Here is a 26,633-nt window from a genome sequence, read left to right as displayed (position 1 = left end):
GTAAAGAATATCTCTGACCAATCGATCACATGATTTTAAAATCATCATGACATCCTCCTACACAATGCACCTATGTCCATGGGACGCCCCTACTTTCTCTTGAGCCTCGACTTCTCACTAATGAAGGGATTTCTTTGGGAAAATTAACCAATTATCTACCGGTTACTGTAAAAATATACCTGCTGCCCCAGCTAACAGTTGCCTCTGAGGACCTCCTTGCTATTGAAATATTTCATGGGTAGTTTTGGCTTATGACTTTTCACCAGATATTCCAATTCCATAGCAATTAGCAAGGTCCCTAAAAATGTCCTTAGCTGTTTCATGATGTTGTTCCTGCTGCCTAGAGGTCCCTCCACTCAACATCTCCCACACAGCTGCATTTCCAAATCCTACCTAACTCGCAGAGGCCAGTTCCAATGTCTCCTCCTCCAAGAATTTTTTCCGGACTCTGTCCCTCTGTCCTGTCCTTTGCCTGTCACTTTCTACTTCATGCAGTTACTTCTGTACCTGCCTTAGCTCCCTTACCAGACTCTAAGTTCCCCGACAACAAGCACCAAGTCCAAGTTATCTCCCTCACTCCTAGCACAGCACTTTGCATAAGCAGTTGCTAAATAATTGTCTACATTAATTTGCAAAATGGTGTACGATGCCATTTCCCTGAAAAAAAATACAAAAAAAACTTGTAAGTAAAATTTCACTATTTGTTATTCAGTGAATTGATAGAAGCTGAAGTGATGAGGTTATTGAGAAAATTTATATGCTCTCAAGGGCCATGCAGATATTCCGATTATTGCTGGCGTTTTTTCTAGACCGTAATAGGTAAGCAAGCTATGTAAAATTCCTGCACAGCCAAGGACAGGGGTAACCTTATAAGATTTGTCCATAAAAGCAAGAATAAGACTTCAACTTTTGGGTCAGGGTTCATGGGAAACTGACCTTCTAGGCCAAGTCAGCTAATTCATAAAAGGTATCTAAGAATATACATAAGTCCATCTAGACTATGTTACTCTTGATTGGTATAAGAAAACACAAGAGATTTTCCTAATGGCTGAGAAAAATGGTAAATATGTATTGAGTTGCCCGGCCACTGGTAAATTGAGATGTGAGACCCTAAAGATAACAGTTTATTTCCTTTCTTTGTCACTCCCTCTTACTGTTCATTGCAAATATTGTTTTAAATGTTACTATCTCTTTATTTGCACCATATACCTCTTACTGAGTGCAAGAGAAGGGGTGCTTTGCTGCAAGGACAACTGCTCCCACCCATCTCTCCAAAAGGGAGGACTTGATTTTCTAGTTCTCACCAAGTCAGTTAAACAGCTTTAAAAAAAAAAAAAAAAAAAAAAAGCTGATTTAAATAAGTATATACTGTGTAAGACTTGCTGAATAGGTTTACCACTGTAATTAGAGAGATAACACTAGTTTATCAGAATTGCTCTAAAAACAAAACGAGTTATGACCTAAGCCTGCTCATGCTTCCCCATCAGCACGACATTCTAAACATTGGCCCCTTTTCTAACACGACTGGGTCTAGTTGTAACAAATCTCAAGAAAAAAAATTACACTTTCACTCTTTTTATGACATTAAAAAAGAAGACAGATGGTGACATCATGTGTATTATTCATGTCATCCTCACATTATTTATAGTGGCATATTAAAACGGGATGGTGAAAATAAGAAATTCTTCGGGATCTACCCCAGGAGATGTGTTTATTATCTTATCTACAGCCTGCAGAAGCATGATGGGGCTGGTAGGACCAGAGTCAACATCAACTGAAAGTCCCTTATAAACACTGAATGAAGTTTTTCATTACTGCTTTGACTTTACATTTTTACAAGTTATGTTCTGCAAACACCACTTCTGAAAATTCCAACTTTTAAAGCCACGCTTTTGAGGCAGAAGTCTTCTTGCAGATGTGACACTTTCAGACTTTAGCATGACTGTAAAATTTTGCTCTTCTCTCCCTCTGTAATGAATTTACACTCACCTCCTCCTCTATCTTCCACATCAGAAATAGCAGGATTTGGAAAAACACTAATAGTTTTATGAGAGAAATTAAAGAAAATATATGTTCCCATTCACAAACTCTGTCCCGATTTAAAGCACACTAAAAGCAATGACCATTCCATCCCATCCCAGTTCAGTGAAGAGGCTCGGATTTTAGCGGAGACACCCGTATGTCACCTCTGGCACCAGGAGGATTTGCACTGCCAGCTTAGTAACAAATTTTGCTTATTCATAACCTCCCGCCTCAATGTCCCCGGGGTTGTGAGAAAATCAAGTAAGAAAACGGACCAGAAAGCCACAGCAAAATGTGACGTGCTGGGCGCAGGTAAGAAGGCATTCCCTCTGTTTAAGAAAGGTGCCCCACCTGCAGAAAAGGGATCCTTGAAGACATGAGCTTCTGGTAAGAAACAAACCAAATCCATCCACATCCCCTTCATTCCTAAAGCACTAACTAGCCAGGTCGTTCTGCTCATCCCTCTGACTCCAAGACGACGGCAGAGGATTGCACTGGGACAGCAGTCAGTCGACCCCAGGCTGAGCTCACAAGAGACAGGCAGTGTAGACTGTACAGAAGCGACTCACCACCGCTAGCCAGGACTGCCAGCCCACCGGGTTTAGAGCAATCCCGTCCCCCCGCCAGGTGAGTCACTTCCTGTATTCCTTTGGCAACTGTCACTCGCACAGGCCACCTTCCAGTTCCCAGCTGCCTCGGCGGGTCCTGGAGGCTGGGACCCGGTTCCCCGCTGCCCGCCTCCTTGCGACCCCGCCGGGACCGCGCGCCTTGCCCGGCGTAGCCACCGACCGCGGTGTCCTTGGCAAAGTTTCTCAGCCTCTCTGTTCTTCAGTTGACTCATCGGGAAACCCGAGGACAAAAATATCCAGATCCCAGGGATGCCCCGGGGATTAACGAGAGCCTCCCGAGCCCCTGCAGTGCGGGAACCCAGCTCGCTGGCGCTGCCCGCGCCGCCCCGCTGGCCCTCCGAACAGACAGTGCAGGGGCGGAGGGCGGCAAGTGACCCTCCATTTGGAGAAGGGGACGTCGGCGGCCCGGCCTGAGTCGCGGACCGGCGCGCCGGGGTTCGGGGCGACCGAGCGGGCCGGGAGGCGGCGGCGCAGCAACAGGAGGCCACTCACCACCACATGCGCCCCGGGCAGGGCGAGGGGCTTGGGGCTGATGAGCGGAGACACCATGTAGAGCAGCAGCACGAACGCCACGAGGAAGGCGGCCGCCAGCAGCAGCATCGCTCGGCCGAGGCCGGGGCCTGGGGCGGGCGGCGCAGGCACAGGCGCACAGGGATCGGCTGCGCCGGCGATCACGCGCGGCCGCACGCAGTGCGAGCCCGGTGTTTGGGTTCGCGGCGCGGGGCGGGGCGGCGGCCGGAGGGGAAGAGGCGGAGCCTGCGAAGGGCGCGACCGCGGGGGGTGGGGCTTCCAGTGGCTAGAGCGTCGCGGCGGCTGCCGCCCGATTGAGCGGACGGTCCTTTGGGGGTCCCCGAGCTCCCAGCGTCGGGACGGGGTCCCGCACCGTCCGCCGGCGAGATGGGCTGCCTCGAGCGCGCAGCGGACGGGGCCCGGGTGGCGCCCCCCGGCGCGCCCTGGGTGACGCTCGCGGCTGGTGGCGAGGGTGCTGCTTAGGACCGCGGAGAGCGGGTGCCGGGCCTTCCCGAGCCGCGCTCCCGGGGCCGGGCCGCTCCGCGCCTTGGCTCCGGGTGCCGTCCGCCCGAGGCCGGAGGAGGCGGGTCGGAGCCTTCTAAGCCCCGGTTCCGGGATCTCGTCACCTCGTTAGTGTATGGAAGGCAGGGGATCGAGCTCTGAAATCCCGGGCTCCATTTCGTATTTTCTTGGCGTACTTAGAAAATGGTAACAGCCCACTTTCGCTTTGCAGAGGACCGGGAAAGCCTTAACATGGAGTTTTAAAAATCGCCCAGATCATTTAGTTTCGTTGAGCTCAGAGTTCATCTCCTTTACCAAGGCAGGGTTTAAAAAAGATAAAAAGCTTTTTGAGATCTAATTTGCACACCAGACAATTCGCCCGTTTAAAGTGCATAGGTAATGGATTTTGGTATAGTCAGGGTTGTGCAACTGTCACCACTGTCAATTTTGGAACATTTAGTTACACCCCCAAAGGCGCACACAAATCCTTACCCGTTCACAGTCACTCCCCAGTTCCTCCCCATCCTGGCCCGGCCCTAGCTAATCACTCACTAATCTGTCTCTGTAGATTTGCCTATCCTGCATATTTCATATAAATGGAATTATAGAATGTGTAGCCTTTTGTGTCTGGTTTCTTGCACTTAGCATAATGTTTTCAAGGTTCATCATGTGGTACAATGTATCAGTACTTCATGCTTTTTATGACCAAATTATATTCCATTCTGTGGACACACCACATTTCATTTATTCACTCATCAATTGGTGGACCTCTAAGTTGTTTCCACTTTTTTTTTTTTTTTGCGGTGCGCGGGCCTCTCACTGTTGTGGCCTCTCCAGTTGCGGAGCACAGGCTCCAGACGCGCAGGCTCAGCGGCCATGGCTCACGGGCCCAGCCGCTCTGCGGCATGTGGGATCTTCCCGGACCGGGGCACGAATCCGTGTCCCCTGCATCGGCAGGCGGACTCTCAACCACTGCGCCACCAAGGAAGCCCTGTTTCCACTTTTTAGCTACTATGAATAATGCTGCTGTGAGCACAAACATTCATGTATAAGTTTTTCATTTCTCTTGAGTATATACCTAGGAGTGGAATTGCTGGATCTTCTAGTAACTGTTTAACCAGAACTGCCAGACTTTAACAAAGCAGCTGCACAATTTTACGGTCCCCACCAACCGTATATAAGGGTTCCAGTTTCTCCACATCCCTACCAACAGTTGCTATCATTTGTCTTTTTAATTATAGCCTCCCTACTGGGTGTAAAGTGACATTTCATTATGGTTTTGGTTTGCATAAGGCACGTATTTTTGTTTGCTTGCTTTTCCTTTTTGAAGTTATTTTTAGAAAAACAAACAAAGGAATTGATCTGAGTTTTCCTTCTTTCTTAACTTATTGCCCAGAATTAGCCAGATTGCAAGATTTGAGGGTACAGTCCCCAAGACTTCTGACATCAATTGCAAGTTTGGAGGAGGGTCTCCCAAGCCACCCTCAGGTTTGATAATTTGCTAGAAGGACTCAGAGAGCTCACTGAGATCTGTTTTACTCATGGTTATGGTTTACGAATGTCAGCCAAGGGACGAAGTGCACAGGGCAAAGTCTGGAGAGCTCCAGATGTGACCCTCCCAGCACTGGAGTGTGGCAGTATCCATGGAGTGTTGTCAACCAGGGCAGCTCCTCTGGCATTCAGAGTTTATACTGGGGCTTCATTATTAGGCATGATTGATTGATTGCCCATGTGGCTAAAGGCAGAGTCCAGGTCAGCTGATAATGCATGACAAGAGACTTCCACCTAAATCACATGACTGGTCTTTCTGGCATGACCACCTTAAAATCCAGTTTGGCCAGCCCTCATCTAAAAAGGACACCTCTATCAGGTCTGAGATAGAATACCTCCAAGAAGCCAACGGGAAAGGCCAGACCTTCTCCTGGGGCAAGGCCATCCATCCAAAGCTCTTCTACAACAAAACAAATATATGCCTAACATTTGAAGGAGGCAGTGTGGAGTAGGAGGTTCTTAATTCAATTTCCCAACAGATTTGACCATCAATATCAGTACTGCAATCTTGCTGCTAAGACGATGCCAGTGTTACATCATATCGAGGTGTGAGTAGTAAACAGAACCTGAAAAATAAGAGTCAAAAGATAGCAGCACATTTGCTAGAGTTTCACTCAGTCATCAACAACTGGTCAAGCTTAGCATATCATTCAATCAAAATGTCTCCCAAAGCAACGCCACTCAGGTTTGCAAGTTTCCATCCGACTCTATGCGTTTCCCAAAACAGGAGTGATCTTCACCCATTCAGACATCTTCTAACTGAGCTCTCTTCAGAGACTGTATCATCTCTTGCTCAAGGCATTTATGTAGCATTGGATTTTCCTTGTCACATCATCTGTTTATTCATTCCTTTCCCCTTGCCTACCAATTCTTCTATTTGTGATTTACTTTTACTCAAACTTTTCCCCATTGGAAAGGATATTATGTTCAGCCTAGCACTCTGCTGTTCCGGACTGCTGGCACGAACACTAGTCCAGCAAAATCCTCCTCTCAGTCCACTCCTACCCATCATATAGGGCAGGGTGACACAGGCACACAGCGAGTAGGCTTTGCCAACCACTAGGCAATACAGCTGCATTCATGATCAATCCCAACTGTGTCAGGTAGAGTGAAGGCATAATCACTCGTCAATCTCTTAGGAATTCTGGTGTAAAGGTTTAAAAGTATAGTTATAGTTTCTTGCTTGGGGATCATCCCTGATTCCAGCATCCACAGCTGGAGCCTTGGTGCTTGGGACCACTGCATCAGGCACAAAAATAAGAAAGTTGAGGCAATGTGGAGAAAAAAGAGAAAAGTGTAGTCGTACCACCATCTTGTTTCCACGGAAAGAACTGCAGAGGCATAGCAGCATTCTCCCCCACCCCTTCGCCTCTGGAACCCCCAGAAAAGTGGAGAAATCTACCTACTGGGGACCCTTTCTTGGTTTTCCTTATGGTAAGTGTCAGCACACACTCATGAAGGCATGTAAATCTGCCCCTCCGCCCCCATTTGAGACTGCAAACGTTTCAATTGCCTGTTCCAATTCTCTATTAGACCTTTACTCTGAGGATGGTGCGCAACCTGGTACATCCATCTGATGTGATAGCTCCTTGCCCATCGTTGGACACTATGGGCTTATTTTTACTTTTTTTTCCATTAAAATTTTTTTTTAATTTATTTTATTTTATTGGACACTATGGGTTTAGTATAAAGTGTGTTCTTTGATCTGAAGAAATGTAACTTGGAAGTCCAAATTCATGCAATATCTTCTGGTCCAGTCCTTTCATAGTATTTTGAGCATTTGCGTCTACCTCTGGGCATGCAAAGCTCAGTCCAGAGTATGTCTATCCCTGTCAAGACCCATCTGTAGCCTTCCAGGGCTACCAGCATCAGTCCAAACACCAGCTCTGTGTTGAGCCTTCCCCCCTGGGGAATCTGCCCCATAGCCATCTGCAGCCCCTGCCATTCTTGTTGGCAGATTAAAAAAAAAGTTCTTGGCATTTTGTGCCCCAGAGGGTACACGAGGACAATGTCTAGATTCAGCCCATCTTTGAGCTGCAGCCCCCCCATACCCACTCTTTTCAGGTACTCAGGTGGCCACCTCAAGTGGGCACACCAGGATATCCACTTGCTGGTTCCAATCACCTTCTGATCCTAGAAGGAGGTTCTTCTAATGAACAGTGACATGCTCTACTTTAACATACCCCTTAAACTCCCATAGTGATTTCCCCAGGGCCGTGCCCCCTATAGGCGTCTCTTTAATGGGCCAGTTTTCTGTTGCCCTTCTACCCAGCCACATGGACAGGACGTTAGCCGCTGCCTATGAGTTGGTTTGAAAACCCAAATCTAGGGACTCACAGCAGGTAACTCAGCCCACCAAGCTGATGTTTTCATCTTTTCCAATCAGAGTTGTAGCCTTTCCAACACGATGCTGTCTGCTCACCTCGAAACTGCCATCCATAAACAAAACAGCTCCTTTTTGGTCAATAGAGAGCTACTCAGACGGCACTGCCCAGGTAACTACAGGTTCAGCAATTCCTCAAGTGGTTCCAAAGTCGGTCCTAGGGCAAAAGAGTCTACCTGCTTGTGAACACATGTGCACCTCTCTGCATTTCCCTGGGCCGTGTGCCTGCAAAACCGGTTCCATTTTCTAATGGAACCCTTCTGGGCACTGTCTTCTCCATTAGAGTGCTTCTTTAACATCACCCAAGACAACATGTGTATTTCAGGTTTCAAGATTATTTTATGTACTTCAGTCATTGGGGCAGTTTCCATTAATGTCCAATAGCAAGCTAGTAATTGCCCCTTAAATGGCAATTCTCTGGTCTAAAAGCTCAGCAGCCATTGACAGGTGGTGCTCACAGCCTTTTGCCATAAGCCCCAGTCTGAGGAAAGATTCCAGGATTTCTTTCAAATGGTTTTATGGAGAAGATCTAGCAATATTTCCAGATGAGGAAATATATGCACCTCCAAAATTCAAATAAACCAACTAGACACCGGTCTTATAACATGTTTTGTCAACCAGGTATCCCATACTGGTTGTTTTTTTTTTTTTTGAGGGGGGTTTCCCCACGAGGCTTGTAGAATCTTAGTTCCCAGACCAGGGATCGAACCTGGGCCACCGGCAGTAGAAGCACTACTAAACACTGGACCGCCAGGGAATTCCTTCCCATACTGTTTACAATTAACAGCCTGTGTGGGCGCAGGCAATGTTATTGGTTCCCATTTAGCCTGGTCAATGAATATTGAAGGGCAGAATCACCTGCCTTCTGATTTACAGTGCGAGGCAGGGGAAGCTTTCCCCAAACAGACGCAAAATCCATCCCCGGAGTACATTCACGTAAAGGAGACACAACCACTTCACAGAGAGTCTGCCCCAACATTCCAATTTTCATCCAACCTTTCACCTTAATTCTGTCAACCTCTGTAGCCCCAGCACCTCTCACCCGAACTGTAGAACTGTAGTCCGTGTTGGGACTTCACCAACAGGTTTTAGAACCACCTAAATGTCCATCAATGAGTGAATGGATAAAGAAAATGCGGTAAATGTATAAAATGGAATATTAGTCGGTCTTAAAAAATAAGGACATCCTGCCAGTTGTGATAACATGAATGAACCTGGAGGACATTACACCAAGTGATATATGAAAACATTTCACAGAAACTTTGCGACGCAGAAAGACCAATATTACATGGTCTCACGTATACGTGGAATTTAAAAGAAAAAAAAAAATCCAAACTCAAAGTAATAGAGAGCAAAATGGTGGTTACCAGAGTCTGGATGTGGGGGAAAGGGGAGATTAAAATTTTTTAAAAAAGAAAAAGAAAAGAGAGACAGTAGAATGCTGGTTTCCAGGGGCTGGGGGAGGAGGTCATGGAGAGTCACGGTTTCATGGGTACAGAGTTTCAGTTGTGCAAGATTAAAAGAATTCTGGAAATGAAGATGGTGATGGTTGCACAACAATATGAATATACTTCATACCACCAAACCGTTCACTTAAAAATGATTGGTAGTAAATTTCATGTTAGGTGTATTTTATCACCATAAAAAAATTTGGAAAAAGACAGTTCTCCCCAAACTGATATACTGTCTCAATGTACTTCCTATCAAAATCCCAGCAAGATTTGTTTTTGTAGCTATAGACAAGATTATTCTAAAATTTATATAAAAAGGCAAAGAAACTAGAATAGCTAAAGCATAAAAAAAAAAAAAGTGGGAGGAATCAGTCTACCTGACTTCAAGACTTATTATTTAGCTACAGTAATAAAGACAGTGTGGTATTGACAGAGGGGGATATACAGAGGTCAATGGAAGCCACACTAATACACCCAACTGGTTTGTGACAAAGGTGCAAAAGCAGTTTGATGGAGGAAAGGTAGCCTTTTCAAGAAATAGTGCTGGCAGGGAGATCAGCTCGGTGTTTTGTGACCACCTAGAGAGGTGGGATAGGGAGGGTGGGAGGGAGACGCAAGAGGGAGGACATATGGGGATATATGTATATGTATAGCCGATTCACTTTGTTATACAGCAGCAACTAACACAACAATGTAAAGCAATTATACTCCAATAAAGATGTTTAAAAAAAAAAAGGAATGGTGCTGGGAAAATTGGACATCCATCGACAAAGAAAGGAAACTCGACCTCAACTTTACACCTTCTGCAAAAATTAACTCAGGTGGTGTGATGGTTAGTTTTATGTGCTGGCTTGATTGGACCACCAGGTGCCCAGATATTTGGTCAAAAGTTATTCTGGGAACTTCTGGGAGAGTGTATTTAATGAGACAAACATTTAAATCAGTAAACTGAGTAAAGCAGATGGCCCTCCCCAATGGGGGTGGGTCTCATCCAATCCGTTAAAGGCCTAGATAGAACCGAAAGGCTGACTCTCCCCCAAGGAAGAGATCATTATTCCTGTCTGATGACCTTTGAACTGGAACATTGCCTATTTTTCTTGCCTTTGGACTTGAGCTGAAACACTGGCTCTTCTTAGGTCTCCAGCTTGCCAACTCACCCTGCAGATCTTGGGATTTGCCAGCCTCCATAAGCACGGGAGCCAACTTCTTATATTTTATATACATGTACATGTATATACATATCTTCTATCTGTTCTGTTTCTCTGGAGAGCCCTAATACAGAAGGGATCATGAACTTAAATGTAGAACTATAGAAAAGAAACATTGGATTTAAAAGAATGAAGACTTTGGTCAATCAGGAAAAAAAAAAATCAGGTCATTTGTTTAAAAAGGAAATCAGGCTAGTTTCAGATTTCTCCACAGTGACACTGAACATGAGAGAACACTGATACATCTATAAGATCCTCAAGGAAGGAATGTTTTCTATCCAGCTAATCTGTATTTCACCCGTTGAACATGTAATCATTAAGGAAATATTTTTCCCATGAGTGCTTCTTGAGAAAAGTATGAAGGCTATTATCTTAGTCTGTTTGGGCAGCTATAACAGAATACCATAGACTGGGTGGCTTATAAAAACAGAAATCTAGTTCTCACATTTCTAGAAGTTGGCAAGTCCAAGATCAAGGCACTGGCAGATTGAGTGCTTGATAAGAGCTCACTTCCTGGTTCACAGATGTGTCTTTTCACCGTGTCCTCACCTGGAGGAAGGGGGAAGGGCGCTCTCTAGGGTGTCTTCAGTGAGGGCCCTTATCCCGTTCATGAGGCCAAAATCACCTCTCAAAGACCCCACCTTCAAACACCATCATGTTGGGCCTTAGGATTTAACACATGAGTCTGGGAGACAAACATTCAGCTTATAGCAGGAACTTCAACTGGTCAAAAGATGACTGAGAAAAGTATAGTAAAAGGACTGTCTTTTGAGAATTTGGCAAATGAATACGTTTAACTGTAGAACGAAGACTAAAACAAATGTAGGGTCTAGGGTAAAGATGGTATATAAATGTTATACACCTTAAAAATGTAGAAATAATAAAAGAAACATGTTTTGGGAGGGGAAGGAGGAAACATGTGGAAGGTAGGGTGACTTTACTAATTGCCTCATTTATGCCTGACTTCCAAATATACTGGTTAAAACAGACAAATCAAGTAATAGAAGTATAAATATTTACCACTATAAATGTAAACATTAAGAAATATATTATTAACTCAAATCAGGTGAGTTGGGTAGGAAGAAGTATATAAATTTTATCGTTGCTTATGGTGAAGGATTAACAGATCCTATCAAAGGAAGCAGATATGGGGCTAAGTAAGGTCTAATTATAGAGGCAAACAACTATACTACAAACTATCCTAATGAGAGGTTATTTAAAGATGCAGAGGGAAAATAACACTACCACTCTTTACAGATGAGGATTACGTTCTCTGCTGCCTTCCACAGCAAGTGCTGTTTCCGAGTCCCGAGAATTCCCGTTATGCAGGACCGACTGGCAACCATCAGGCAGTACTGCCCTTTTCACTCTTAGTTGAGAGCAGTGCTTCTCAAATTGTGTTGAATGTCCAGGTTCCTTTTTTATTTCCTTTCCGTTGCAAACCAGTTAGAAAAATGAAATGAAAACAAACCAAAACAAAGACATGCAAAATATAACCTTTAACGATTTACTATTAAAGTCAACAGACTTAAAAATACATTAAATAAATATTATCTGAACAAACATAGAGAAAAAGAATGACACAACTGTATAGGCTGTTCATAGAAAGTATGCATAGGGACTTCCCTGGGTTGAGAATCTGCCTGCTAATGCAGGGGACACGGGTTCGAGCCCTGGTCAAGGAAGACCCCACATGCCACGGATCAACAAAGCCCGTGCGCCACGACTGCTGAGCCTGGGCTCTAGAGCCCGTGAGCCACAACTACTGAAGCCCGTGTGCCTAGAGTCCATGCTCCGCAACAATGAGAAGTACATGCACCGCATGGAAGAGTAGCCCCTGCTCACTACAACTAGAGAAAGCCTGCGACCAGCAACGAAGACCCAACGCGGCCAAAAATAAATAAATAAAAATAAATAAATCTATTAAAATTATTTTAAAAAAGAAAGTGTGCATAAAAGGGGTTAATATAGAGAATTATTTTTGCAACAAACTATATTTTCCAAAGATGGCTGCCATGATATCTCCAATCCGTATGTTCTTTTATAATGTGACCTTGATGCTCATTCCACTGAGTGGTGGGGTCTATGTCCCCTTCCCTGGAACCTGCGTGGGCCTTTGCGACCGCCTTGACCAATGGACTGTGGCAGAGGTGACAATGCGGGCCTTATAATTATAGCTTTGAAAAGGCCGTGTAGCTTCTCCCTGGTTTTCTTGGGACAGTAGCCCTTGCATTTGATCCATTGTCCTTGAGTAAACTCAAGCAGTCTGTGGATAGGTCCATGTAAACAAGAACTGAGGCCTCCGGCCCACAGTCCAGTTGACTCCCAGCCGGTAGCTGACGCCAACTTGACAGCCATGTGAATAAGCCATTTTCAAAGTGCATCCTCCGTCCCCCAGTGAAAATGCATGGAGCCCTATCCGTCTGGCAGATTCATGAGCAAAAGAAATGGTTGCCGTTGTTTTGAACCACTGAGTTGTGGAGTTATAACTGGTGACAGAAGTAACGTAACTGAAACACTATTACACTGGCAGCTTTCTATTAGTTTGCTTTGATAACAAAATTGAGTGAAATAGCAGTGACTCACATTACATGCCTATAATCACACTAGGTAGCATTTTTATCGTGAGAAATGAGCTTTCTTCTTTCTTGTTAACTTATCTAATGTATTATAGGTTGAGTTACCAACAATGCAGCTCATAAGGGATAATGTTTACCAAAGCTATTTGAAGGTTATGTTTTAATACATGCTGCATTAATAAGCTAGATACTAAAGGGCAAATGTTGTAGATTCCGTTTATACAAGATACTTAGAATAGGCAAATTCACAGAGAAAGAAAATAGAATAGTGGTTATTAGGGCCTGGAGGGAGGAGAGAATGGGGAGTTATTATTTAATGGGCAGAGAGTCTGGGTGGAAAGTTCTGGAAACAGTGTTGATGGTTCTGCAACATTGTGAATGTACTTAATGCCACTGAATTGTACACCTAAAAATACTAAAAAATGGTAAATTTTATGTTATGTATATTTTACCACAATAAAAAAAATGCTCACTTCATAAAACTTAGAAAATAAAGAAAAAATGTTTAATTAGTAATTCTACAACTCAGAGAGAGTTGTTCTTAGCTCTAGACTTTCCTCAGGACGCCTTCTTGGGATGACCTCACAATATGTGGCAGGGTTATTAAGATAATTTTTTTCTATTTTCTCTTCCCTTGTTGTTCGAAGATAGCGGGCTTTCTTTGTATTTTGTAAACAGGCAAAAACATAATCTCCTGTACAATATTTTCCTTTCTTCTGGCTCCCCCTACCAACAAATCCTAATCTCTCATGTCACTAAAGAGATTAAGTGAAATACCTTTGAGAGCAACGGGAGAAAAAGAAGATTTTGCGGGCTACCGGCAGGAACGGGGACAGATTTTTCACCTCACATCTGAGGGTTGGAGTGAAAGGCTCCCCCCAGTGGCCAAACTTCAAACAGGGCGTGGCACTAAGATTTTCAGCTTCAGCGAAGATTCTCTTCTGCGTCACTGGTGCGGAAGGGGATAGCAGAGGGACGTCTATGGACTTGAATAATAAAAATGTCAGCAACACTGTTGGACTGGGGATTTATCTCCTGTTCTGAGCAATGTGTAAGCCTTTTGGACTTTAGTACAAGCCTTGGAGGAAGAGGTCTAATAAAGACTAACAGTGATTTTCCTGACAGCACAGCAGATTTAGGTTTGATTTAATGATAATGTAGAAATATGATATTTTAGTCTACTGGAGTTTGTGAACGGAAATTTAGACTCGCCATTAACGAGTTCCCATAATTTCAACATCCCCTAAAGTAACAGGAAAATTTGTCAACGTGTTTTCTCTACTTTGTAGCCAAACCTATAGCAGAAGGAATCTGTGAGAACTAATGTTCTGCCTCTTAGAGGAAAGGGTGTGTGTGTGTGTGTGTGTGTGTGTTTTTGTGTGTGTGTGTGTGTGTGTGTGTGTGTACTTTTATTTAGATTCTAGACATATCGTCTTGGAGATTAACGGCTGTTGAGAGCAGACAGCCGTACTGATTGGCCAGGGCTCTGCCCACAGTATACCCGTTGTTAACCATTTTTATCATCGCCCTTCCCACTTTCATGTGGCTGCTACCAATTTCTTCCATTTTCAGTTTTAAAGTTTTTATTTCATAACCTAGGGTTCCTTTGATACTTTGTAATCACTTTTTAATATGGAATGTTTAAAGGCTTCTATAAAATTGTCAGTGGATTCTTAAAGGAATTATTTACGGCCTAAGACATCATACGTTGCAACATTAAAAGGCTTTCGTGTACTTAATTGCAACGTATGATGTCTTAGGCCGTAAATAATTCTTTTAAGAATCCACTGACAATTTTATAGAAGTCTTCAGGAAAATAGGATATAAGTCTTAAGAGTTTTGGCAACTTTCCAAGATACAACTATTCCCATATCAAGAATACCTACATTCAAATGCTTTGTCATTTCAGCCAGAATGGTGATCACTTGTATACAATAAGCACAGTTCCATGACCTTGTTCATAGATAATTCGTGGGTCTGTGTTAAGTGCTTGGGAAATATCAAGATCAGTCAGTGATGGATTCTACCACTACATGTTTTTAAAGTTGGCTCTTAAATTTCATCTCCTCCAGAAATGATCTTTAATCCTTCAGTCCTAGTTATTTACTTAGTCACATTTGCTTTTTGTGGGGCTGTGAATGTATGTGCAATTTCAAAGTAAGTTGCAGACATCATGGGACTCTTGTCTCTCATCCCTGTATGTCCATAATTCAGGACGTATCACCTGGAAATAAGGGCCCCAGAAACACCCACAATAACCACAGTACCATTATCACACCCAAGACAATAGCAATTCCGTATTATCTGATATCTAGTTTGTATTCATATTTCTTCAATTATATCCAAACTGTTTTTTTTACAGCTGTTTTTTCCTCAAATCAGGATCCAAATGAAGGTTCTCATATTGCATTAAGTTATTGGGTTATGTGTCTTCAGTTTCTTTTAATCCAGGAAAAGTCCTTCAACCTTTTAATCGTATTTATTTTTTGTTTAACGACATTGACTTTTTGGAGAGACGAGGCCAGTTGTCTAGCAGATGTTCCACATTCTCTTTGGACTGATTGGTTCCTCATGATGTTATTTATTTCCCTCTCCCCTGAATTTTCTGTAACCAGCAGTTAGGTCTATGGTTTGACTGGATTCAGATTACATATTTTTGGTAGGAACACTTCCTAAGTGTATTTGGTATTGCATCCCACCAGGCAGTGCAGTCAGGTTGCCCACGCTCAATTTGATTTCTTGGGTAAGGTGGTGACAACCGTATATCTCCTGGTAAAGATCATGTTCCCCTCTGCAATGAGCAAGTACTCTGGGAGGGACACTTGGAAATGTTGGTAGATTGCCACCACCAACCCCTCCCATTCCTATTTGCAATTCCTCTACCCCCGACAAGAGGTAGAATCTATTTCTCATACCTTGAAGCTGGATTGGCCTTGTAACTTGGTTTGACCAATATAATGTGATAGAAGAGGTATTTCTTTTTTTTTTTTTTTTTTGGTATGCGGGCCTCTCACTGTTGTGGCCTCTCCTGTTGTGGAGCACAGGCTCTGGACGCGCAGGCTCAGCGGCCATGGCTCACGGGCGCAGCCACTCCGCGGCATGTGGGATCTTCCCGGACCAGGGCACGAACCCGCGTCCCCTGCACCGGCAGGCGGACTCTCAACCACTGCGCCACCAGGGAAGCCCAAGAGGTATTTCTTTATTTCTGGACCTAGGCTTTAAGAGGCCTTGAAGCTCCTTCTGCCCTCTCGGGATTAAGCCACCAAGTAAAGGAACTCAGGGTAGACTCTGAATGATGAGGGACTGCATGAAGGGGAGAGGCCCAGCCAGCACAGCTGGAGGCATCAGACGTGAGTGGAGCCATCTGGATCCCTGCGCCCTGGTCAAGCCGCTCCCGCCAAACACCACGTGCAGCAGAGGCAAGCCCTCTCCAGGGAGCTCTGCAGTCATGAGAAATAATAGACGGTGTTTTAAGGCACTGTGATTTTGAATGATGTCTTATAGGAAACAGATCTCATGTAAATATTCTTTCATTCAATAGTTTTAGCATCATCGGTGATCCTTGCCTGGATCGACTATGTCATTGGGGTTGCCAGAGGCTATTTTAAAATCTGTTATTCTCTCTACATTCATTAGCTGGCTTGTTTTATTGAGAGAGAGAGAGAGTGAGTGAGCAGGGGGAGAGGGGAGAACGCCAGCTTTCCCTCATTGACTAGGTATAAACTAACTGTACTGTGCCTTCTAAAAATGAGGGTAAATGCTTACTCTTTCCCATTAGTTATTAGTTTCAGAATAAAAAGTTGATGTAATATTTACCTCCAAGGATGATAAATCACGTTCTCTCCAATTCTTTTCCTCTGGTCTTCTTTAGCTGTCTCTCCTCCATAGTCACATGGCACCCTATGTATCGCTCACTGAACTCCAAGTGTTGCAGTGTATTCATCTGTCTATCCTGTTAACTGGACTGTTTCATTTTTTTTCTTTTCTGGCTGCGCCATGTGGCATGTGGGATCTTAGTTCCCCGACCGGGGATCGAACCCAGGCCCCCTGAAGTGGAAGCGGGGAGTCCTAACCCCTGGACTGCCAAGGAATTCCCTGGACTGTAAGTTTCTTGAGGGCAGGAACACTGGAGGCTCAGACTCAAATACACACAAAGTTCTCAGTGAAACTAGATTTCTGCCGTACTTCTACTTTGTTTTTTCTTCATGCATCTATCTTGCATAGTTTAGATAATAATTTATAATTTTTTTTATCCTGCAACTGTTTTTGTCTTGGTTATCTTGATTTATTGACCTTAGACATGATTCTGTTTCCTACTGGATAGATGAGCCCTTAGCTCACTTACATTAACCCTTCTCTTCTCTCTCCCAATTTTTGATAGTAAATATCACCATTTAGAATTCTTTTATTGGTTACATTTGAAACTTTTAATATTTTAAAACCACTATTTCTTCATCAATTTTTGAAACCTTGCATTACTACCCATTTTTTAAGATTAAGCTTATATAATGTCTGCATCCTTTTTTTAAAAAGGATTTAAGATATGGGGATATATGTATAGCTGATTCACTTTGTTATAAAGCAGAAAGTAATACACCATTGTAAAGCAATTTATACTCCAATAAAAATGTTAAAAAAAGGATTTAACTTTTATTTTTTTTTATATTTTATTTTTTTATTATTTTCTTGGCCGCCCCGCGCAGCTTGTGGGATCTTAGCTCCCCACCACGGATTGAACCTGGGCCCTCAGCAGTGGAAGTGCGGAGTCCTAACCAGTGGATCACCAGGGAATTCCTGTCTATATCCTTTTTAACACACCTCTTTCAATACTCAACGATCTCAGATGTATCTTAATGAAATATTAGGCAAACAGAAGAACATAAATATGTAGGCCCTGATACTCTCTAAAACTCACTTTTCTGCACTGCCATCCTGAGGAGTTAAATGGGTCCCTGGTAGACAACACCACACAGCATCTTCCATGTTCTGAATAGTGGCACGAATTGGTGTTATTTCTCCTAGGTTTGTAAATACTGCTTTACTGCTTTTTCAGGAGGGGGGAGTTCCAGGGGCCCTTCTTTTCCCATTAACCTTCACTCCTGGGGCCAGGGAACTGCTGTGGTGACTCTGACCACTGCTGAGGATACTTGTGCAGAGTTCCACTGGGCCTGCTGTGGTGCAGACTCCAGTCAAAACTCCACCCCACTTATCACTTGCCTCCCATAGATGCTCTCTTGAATAGTGGACCACAATGACTTTCTGATTCTCTGGTAAAGAATATTAGCTCAGGAACTTCCCTGGCGGTCCAGTGGTTAAGACTCCGTGCTTCCAATGCAGGGGGCGTGGGTTCGATCCCTGGTCGGGGAACTAAGATCCCACATGCTGCATGGCACATCAAAAAAAAACCCCACAAAAAACAAAGAATATTAGTTCAGAGCCAGTGTCCAATAATCCTGTGAGTATTCCCTTTCTTTATTTCACGGTAGCCTTAAGCAGCGTCAGACCCTTTGGGAAAGCTGAAGGGAAGCTCCCAGTGCACCTGAGATGTTCCTGTAGGATCCTTCCTCAACAATACAGTCTCCACTTCTTTCAGTGGTGTAGAGTCTATGACCGGATTGTGGTCTGGAAATTGAGTGGGGTGCTCCATCATGATGGGAAGACCTCTGCTTACCAGCTTTTTGGTTATACCAACACAGCAGCCCTTAGTAAAGACCCTAAGGACCCTGCCAACCTTGAATCACTGGTCAAGATCTCTGCAGGAAAGAGCACCCGGTTATCACGCCAGCCCTGCAGCCTAATGTGGTGACCAAGTCCACCTGGCTTGTGCTGGCTAATTGCCGCTACTTGGCTTCTGCAACCAAAAGATCGTTTCCAGCTCCAATGAAATCAAGGACCCAAAAAAACACTCTGAAATGCCTTCCTTTCATCTATCAGTGCCTTTGGTCAAGGGGCTGGGTTCTGGGTCTTCTCCAGGAACTTCTGGCTTTGTGAGTGATTCTCACGTGATAAATCCACTCCAGCATTTCTCCTCCTAGATATTAGGTTCTTTCTTTCACATCACCTTAACTGGAGTTCAGAGTGGTCGACTGTCAAGTTCAGTTCCTTCAACCAGTAAAGCAAACAATTAAAATCACTCTTGGCTGCTCAAACGAAAATTCTAAATTCAGAATCTGTGTTGACTGAACCCATACTGATAGATTCAATCGTATCTGAAATCAGACGCTTTTCTTGGCTAATCACCAACATAATCCATTCCCACACATAGTTCTCAAGATACTCAGAATCCTCCAAGCTCTCACAAATATACATATTTCGATAGTATGGATCCCACTCTACTAAATTTCCTTACGTTCACGTAAAATAATCTTGGTGAACCTGTGAATTCCACTGATATAATCTGGCAACCTGCAGGATCAAATACTGAGTTTTGCTTTTGATTACTTTAGTACTCTGAATACAACAAATGTTTCTTTTAGCACAGTCATGGAGAAGCCCTGGGTTTCCAATTAGCAGTCCTTGAAGTTCTCACGCCTTCATTTTGTTGTACAGCAGCTGCAAAGTAGTTCCCCGATGTCTTGTCCTCACTGGACACTTCATTCCATGAGACGATAGACAATAACGTAATTAGCCGTTTACCATCCAGTCAGATGCTATTGATGCTGCTGCGATCCTGTTTTTAACGTCCTGCCATCTTTGTGGTGCTCAAGATTGAAGGACCTGGGTGGCAGCACCTGATAAACCAAGGCTAGTCAAGGGCCCACGTGACATCTGCCACCTAATGAAGAAAAGTAGCATCTCCCCACTTTGGTTCCTACAGCAGGAAGCCAGGGCCAGTCCCAAAACCAGGGAGGTGATTTAGATGAACATTCCTCCAAAGAACATTTGTTTGATGAATATCTTTTGTTCTTCTTTTTAACAGGGAAATAGGATTTACCGGCAGACAGGAGTAAGGAGGGCACGGCGCCAAGGCGCTCAGGAGCGCAGGGCCCGCCATGTGTCCAGGGCCACGACTAGGGCTGTGTTCGACCCCACAGTCTTCCGGGGTCATGAGCTGCTTTTCGGCCACCATATTTTCAAATCCACCCACATGAACCTTAGTACATCCCTGCTTCTTGGAGATGTGGATCTTCTGGTGGCCAGGGAACTTGAACTTGGCCCCTTGGAGGGCCTCCATGCTCCTTGTTCTGCAGCTTGGTGCGGACGCACATTATGACTTGGCCAATGTGGACCCTGGCCCCTGTGCCCTCGGGCTTTCCAAAGGCCCCGTGCATACCTGTCTGGAGCCTAGGTTGGGGACAGCATACCAGTCATGAATGGGCTGGAAAGGGCTGTCTTCAAGGTACCTTAGGGTAACCTGTACAGGCAGCAGGCTGCACACACTACCGAGGAGGCTGTTTGCAGCTACTGCACACTGGGCGCCCATGGGGAAAGGAGCACAGTCGGCTGAATTGGCTGCAAACGCTTTCCTTTTTTCTTCTCTTTCTCTTCTTAAAGCCTCTTCTGTTATTTCATAGAGTTCCAGAGGAGACAAATGCCTGTGATCAGTCAGTCAAGCCGACTGCAATTCTTACTTAAAAACTTTTACTTTCATTTTTGGAAATTAAAGTGTTTAAAGATAAAAACAAAGAGAAAAATAAGTATCCATATTTCTATCACGCAGATTTAGCCACTGTTAATTTCTTGATGTATTTGTCTTCATTCCTAATTTTCTTCTCTTTTAAAAGAAATAAAAATTGCAGGGTAACAGGGAGAGAGGCAAAAACTATACATGCTCATTGTAAAGTATTCAGACTTAGAAAAAATACAAAGACTCATTCACTCAATAAGTATTTATTGAGCACCTGTCAGGCACCAATACTGTTCCAGACACTGAAGGTACAGGAGACAATAAAATAGACAAGAAAATCCCAGCCTTCATGGAATATACATGTTAGGAGGAAAAATTACAAATAAGAAAAGTAGTAAATTATATAGTATGTTGGACGATGATAAGTGCTACAGAGGAAAATAAAGCAGGGATTGGGGTACAAGGAGAGTCACGACGAATTGCCACTTTAAGTAGGATGACCAGGGAAGGTCTCAGTGGAATCTGAAAAAAAACTTAAAGGACCTGAAAGAGGTGAAGAAAGGAAAAAAATCAAGCCAAATCTCACTACCCATAAATAACATAATGAACGTAAGGTGAAAGTAATTCCAGATATCTTTCTATGTATATGTACAGATATCTGGATGAACGGTTATGATGAATGTACAGAAAGATACAGCTGGGAGAAATATACTGTTATAAAAAACGAATTCACACTATAAAAGATTTCTTTTCAATCATCAATAATCTGTTTATTAAGCACCTATTTTTGTTTCCAGAGACATACATATATACATACATATATCTGTATCACCCAGATGTGGGTTTGGGATTGCATTAAATCTAGAATCAATTTGGTTAGAAATGATATATATATATTTTAAAAATTACTTATTTATTTATGGCCTGTGGGACCTTAGTTCCCCAACCAGGGACTGAACCCAGACCCCTGGCAGTGGAAACATGGAGTCTTAACCACTGGACTACCAGGGAAGTCCCAGAAATGATATTTTTCATAAGAGTCTTCCAACTCATGAATGGGTCCCACCACTCCATTTATTCAGGTCTTCTTTAGTTTCTTGTGGTAATGTTTCATAATTTTCTATGCTGAGGTCTTACACATCTTTCAGATTTATTTGAAGGTATCTGATGCTTTCTGATGTTACTGCAATCAGGATTGTTTTTTTTTCAATCAGTACTGTTTTAATTTCAATTTCTAATTGTTGCTAGAATATAAAAATACAATTATTTTTATGTATTAGCCTGTATCCTGTAATCTTCTTAAATTCAGATTCTTTTTCTAAGTTTATTAATTTGGATTTTCTACATACACAATCATGTCACCTGAGAATAACAATTTTGTTTCTTCCTTTTTAACACTGGCTAGAATCTCCTGCACAAAACTGAAAAGGAGTGGTGACAGCAGGCACCTTTGTCTTCTTCCTTATCTCTGGGGAGTTAAAGTTTTCAATAATTCACAATTAACTATGATGTTTGTTAGAATTTTTTTGTTTCTTTAGTGGATGCTCTTTATTAAATTCAGAAGCTCTCTTCAATTCCTACTTTGAGTTAAAAAAAAAATCACAAACGGGTGCTGGATTTTATTAAATGCTTTTTATGACTCTATGAAGATAACTTTTTCCCTTTAGTCCTGTAAATGTGGTAAATATTAATTTTTCAATTCTAAGCTACAGTCCTTGCTTTGCATTGCAGCATGTAAACGGAAACTTGCTGGTTTCTGTGGTGTAAATCACTTCCACCACGGCAGGTTTCAAGCTACCAATGAGGTGACTGCAGAGGTGGGCAGCAATGTGTAAAAATGGTTCTTGTGAGCCAGTATGAGCCAGCTCTGGCACACCTCTGATTGCAGTTCCCAGGGACGAAAATGTACAACTTCACTAGACCAGCAGGAACAAAGCAACTTCAAATTACCTATTTTATTAAAAGTCTCACAGACAATCTAGGAAGTAGATAAAATATGGATATAACTCCCTTAATTTTTTCAAGTCTTGATTAAGTACCTAATAAACAGTGTCTAGAACTATGTTAATGCAAATGAAAAAACATAACTCTTTGAAGAGCTTACAATCTAAACGATCTAAACAAAATTAACAGAGTGTGCTTGACACTTGGAGAAACATCTTAAGATAGTCACAACTCGGTGCTAAAGAAATCCAAAGGTTGGATGGGGTAGTCTAGGAATTCTTCCTGGAAGAGATTAGATGGGTCATGAGCTAGGTCTTAATGGAAATCACGGGATTTGGACTAGCAGAGGAAAGAAGAAAGGAGGCAGGAGAGCACCCGGTACCTGTGGGAGCTCACAAAGCTGGGCGACATTCCCAGCACTCTGCTGGGGAGGTGTGCCTCCATTTCCCACCTGTGCAGCTGCAAATGGCTAAATGATACTTCACATTAGTAATCAAATACACTCATTCTGGCTTTCTGCATGTTGATGACAGTAAGCTCAAAAACCAATTTTCTACTGAAATACTTTTATAATTAAGGTCTCTATAGAGTTTTCAGACTGAGATCAAAAAGTGTTCCTAAACATCCAGGGAATAGCTAGCTCACTGAGTTGCTCAAGTAGGGTTTACTTGGCGGCTCAGAAAACATCTACCCAAAATCAGAATGGCCAAGGTCCAGACAGAGCCCGAACATTGTTTCCTCTTGAGTATTTATCTGCCCATAAAGAACACATGGAAATGACCTATGCTCTACCATTCTAAAATAAGTCTAAAATTATTAGATTCTAGAAACAGTTTTAAAAGCAGAAATGTGGAAAATGGAGCTATGGCTAGAAGTGACATGGACACTGAGGCACGGTTCTCAGAGCACGTGTAAGAACTGAGTGATAAAGTATCCACTCATCATCAACACTGGACTTACACACTACTTGGCCAATTTAAGTAAAATACTTCCTCAAAACAAATTTTGGATTCACAAAAACATCTGGATTTCAGCTATTAGTTATACTAATATAGTTATGTTAATTATCCTAATGATATGATTAATAGCAATACCGTATGATTCTGAGGTGGATAAAGTAAAATGTCTCGTAAGACGTCCGCAAAGAACTCAGTGTTGGTGTGCCAAGTTAATTCCCAACTCTCACACAGTAGTTACTGAAAAATAGAATTTTCATGCATACATCCTTAATTAATAATTTTTAATGATTTCTTTGTATCTAATCAATTTAGATAATATTTTCTCCTATACAGAAGATCCCAAAATAAAGAAGCACACACAGAATATAGCCAATAGTAGGTTGTATCAATTTACTTCACGTAAGAACAGCACATTTCAGGCCTACGACTTCCGTTTAATATCAACGAAAACAACCTGTACAGAAAACCCAAAGGCAACCATATAGCACAATATGTAAAATGTGCAAATATACTTTAAAATGCAAGTTATCCTATAGCATTTTCAAGGCAGAACTTTATAGTAAATTAAGGAATCTACCTCATTCTAGCTGACTTAATAACCCTTTGCATGTAGAGCCAATGCAAATGTACAAGGCACAACTTAGTGTTGGTGCTCAAGTATGTAACACACACCCTCAGATTATTTATTTGAAGATATTAAAATAATACAATATCATGTTTGTATTTTATTATTTAAGGAGACATCAGCTCATTTCTAAAGCTTCATGAAACATTACACTGATAACATACGTGTGGCCAGGACGAGCTGTTCCTTGAACTTAAAAGGTAAAAGACAAGACTCTAGCTAACCTATATTAAAAAAAATTTATATATATGTACACACACACCACCCCCATCACACACAAGAAACTTCCCATAATCCAAAGGGAGGCTGTCCCTTTTAGCAAAGGCTCCCATTACAGTATTCCACGGCAGAATTATTTAAAAGGTACACGTTTATTAACCCCCTGTTTTGGTCAATCTTGCTACAAAAAGACACTGAAATAGACAATTTTCTTCTTCAAGGTAGAGACAATGCCTAATTTAGAGAGTCTTTCTCTTGAGATTGCACAGTAAAAGGTATTACTTAGTTAAATATAAAAAAGCTTGCTGCTTTTACAGAAATTATTTAAATCTACAAGGAGAAAAAAGTCAACCTATCAAAAAACCAGTAAAAGCCTTGGCTAGAACACAATTCAAAACCTTTCAAACCCAATCAGTGCTCTTTGCTGTTTTACTGCCCATCCCTGAGAGTAAATCATTTTTAATTTTTGTAATAAAGTAAATAAATTTTACATTGACAAGAATGATGCTTAAGTTTTTTTTCAAAATATGAAATAAGCCCCACTTCATTTTAGTTAAAAAAAAAATGAATGCTCTTTGCAAAGACCACTATTTATAACAATTTAAAATATTTGTATCTCAATCAATTTTAATCTTCTTTTTACTAGGTAATTTCTATGTTTTTGCTATTTATGTCACTCATTTGCTTATAACCCATTATTTTATAATTTTTGTTAACAGGAGGATTTAATTGGTAATGGAGCAAAAGTACATATAAAACTTAAATGAATGCTGAAGTGAGATCTCTATTTTCCTGCAGTAAAAGAGTTTTACCGGAAATAATCTGACTGCCATCCTAGAAAGGCAAAAATACCTATGAAAGAGAGAACACACGTGGTAAACGTCTTCCTTGTTGTCTTTGGTCTAGCCTTCTTGGCCAAAATCTTCTGTAAACTTCTTTAATTTCAACAAGTCGTGCTCATTGACTGTGGGCTTTGTGCTAGATAGTGACCGTAACATATCCGACTGTCAGGAAAAAGAAGTGGGGGAGTATTAGTAATAGATTTAACAGAATAAAAAACATTTCATTATCAACATTCCTAACTTTTGCCTAAGGTTAAATGTGAAAATCTGCATCGTGCCATAAACTACTGACGATAAACTCTCTTGTTTTCCTGAAGGACATCTTTGACCAAGTTATTCCTTTGCTTATAAACTTTCAGTTGCTTGCCTTGTCACGATCACAACTTTCAAAGGCTCCTCAGCACCCTGAGGAAGTACAGTCCTCTTAGCCTGATGATCAAGGCCTCCAGAATTAAGTCCCCGATCGCTTTTCTGGCCGTATCTGTTTATTCTTAAACAAGAGAGCAGTTGTCCAAGTGCAACTCAAAAGGAATGCAGTCATTCACTTATACTTATGTGAAACAGAATAATACCATTTAATCAAAATCAACTAATCAAAAATTTTAACTGTTAGTTAAAATTACAATCAAAATGGTAAGAAAATATACAAATATCAAGGATTCATTAAGAAATTAACTTCTAGGCCATGTCTCCTGTAAAACAGTATGGAAAACAGTCAAAAGAACCAAAACTTTAAAAAATAAACCAAGGATTCCAACAAAAAAGGATTTCTGAATAATTTCTCAGATAAGCATTGTGGTTGATTAACACATAAATATATCTATGTTTACAGATGTATTTCTCTCTATATATGCATACAAACTTATATACATATATGTACATATTTGTCTATATATCTAGGTCTACACATCATGTGAAAGTTTCCCCTTTGAAAGTTACTGTTAATTTTGACATATAGATTTGAAAATCTATAACTAAAGCAGAAGATTTTTAAAAATGACTGTTTATCAATAAGAAAACATAAACATAATAAATGTACCTTTTCAATCACAGTAAGTTCACTAAAATTAATATGGCTTACAAAATAATAAAGTCTTACGAATTATTTTATTTCTTCCAATAGAAACTACAGCAATGTAATTTTTATGAATATTCTAATTCCTCTAATATAAACAGAAATGTAATTTTTTATAATAAAAATTTTGTTTTCAGAACTTTTTAAAAGAGTAGTGCATTATTTAAACTTTCTATGAGGCTCTGAGAAGTAAAACAGGAAAATACTATTATGAATACTATGATTCACGCATTAGCGTTTCTGGATATTTTACAAAATCTGAGATTCAGGGGAAAAAATTTTAACCAATCCCACCATTTTGGTGATAATATCCCAGCTATAAGACCTATAATGTCAGAAACCTGTATGTTTTTAAAAATAGCTTATTCACTTAAAATTTCCTCGAAGCCCAAGAAAACATTTTAAAGATAATTATTTTTTTATATTTTACATTCAACTAATCTTTAAAACTTTTTAAGTAGTTAGTATTAACCTTTTTGAACTAATTTTACAAAACTGAAAATTTTATCTGACAAATTATAAAATATAATTTTTTTCTGCCTGCACGGTGCAGCATGTGAGAGGTTTA

General features: G+C 41.7%; 2 protein-coding genes and 1 non-coding gene across 3 annotated transcripts in view; all 3 read right to left on the bottom strand.

Annotated features, from left to right (window-relative positions):
* The window catches only part of KDSR (3-ketodihydrosphingosine reductase), a 39,025-nt gene extending 35,682 nt beyond the window's left edge, over positions 1-3,343 (bottom strand). The window contains exon 1 of the mRNA XM_067698890.1: positions 3,144-3,343. Coding sequence (XP_067554991.1) covers positions 3,144-3,251 — 108 coding nt within the window. The 5' untranslated portion in view covers positions 3,252-3,343. The remainder of the gene's footprint in view (positions 1-3,143) is intronic.
* A 16,817-nt stretch (positions 3,344-20,160) lies between these two features.
* Positions 20,161-20,292, bottom strand: LOC137204266 (small nucleolar RNA SNORA70). Its single transcript, XR_010933501.1, has one exon. It is a non-coding gene; the product is annotated as a small nucleolar RNA SNORA70 (small nucleolar RNA).
* Positions 20,293-23,679: 3,387 nt separating this feature from the next.
* The window catches only part of VPS4B (vacuolar protein sorting 4 homolog B), a 31,555-nt gene continuing 28,601 nt past the window's right edge, over positions 23,680-26,633 (bottom strand). The window contains exon 11 of the mRNA XM_067698889.1: positions 23,680-25,152. Coding sequence (XP_067554990.1) covers positions 25,051-25,152 — 102 coding nt within the window. The 3' untranslated portion in view covers positions 23,680-25,050. The remainder of the gene's footprint in view (positions 25,153-26,633) is intronic.

This window comes from Pseudorca crassidens, chromosome 12, assembly GCF_039906515.1.
Source record: "Pseudorca crassidens isolate mPseCra1 chromosome 12, mPseCra1.hap1, whole genome shotgun sequence".
NCBI classification, from domain to species: Eukaryota; Metazoa; Chordata; class Mammalia; order Artiodactyla; family Delphinidae; genus Pseudorca; species Pseudorca crassidens.
Note: the sequence above shows the minus strand (reverse complement) of the source record. Positions and strands in the feature narration are given on the sequence as shown.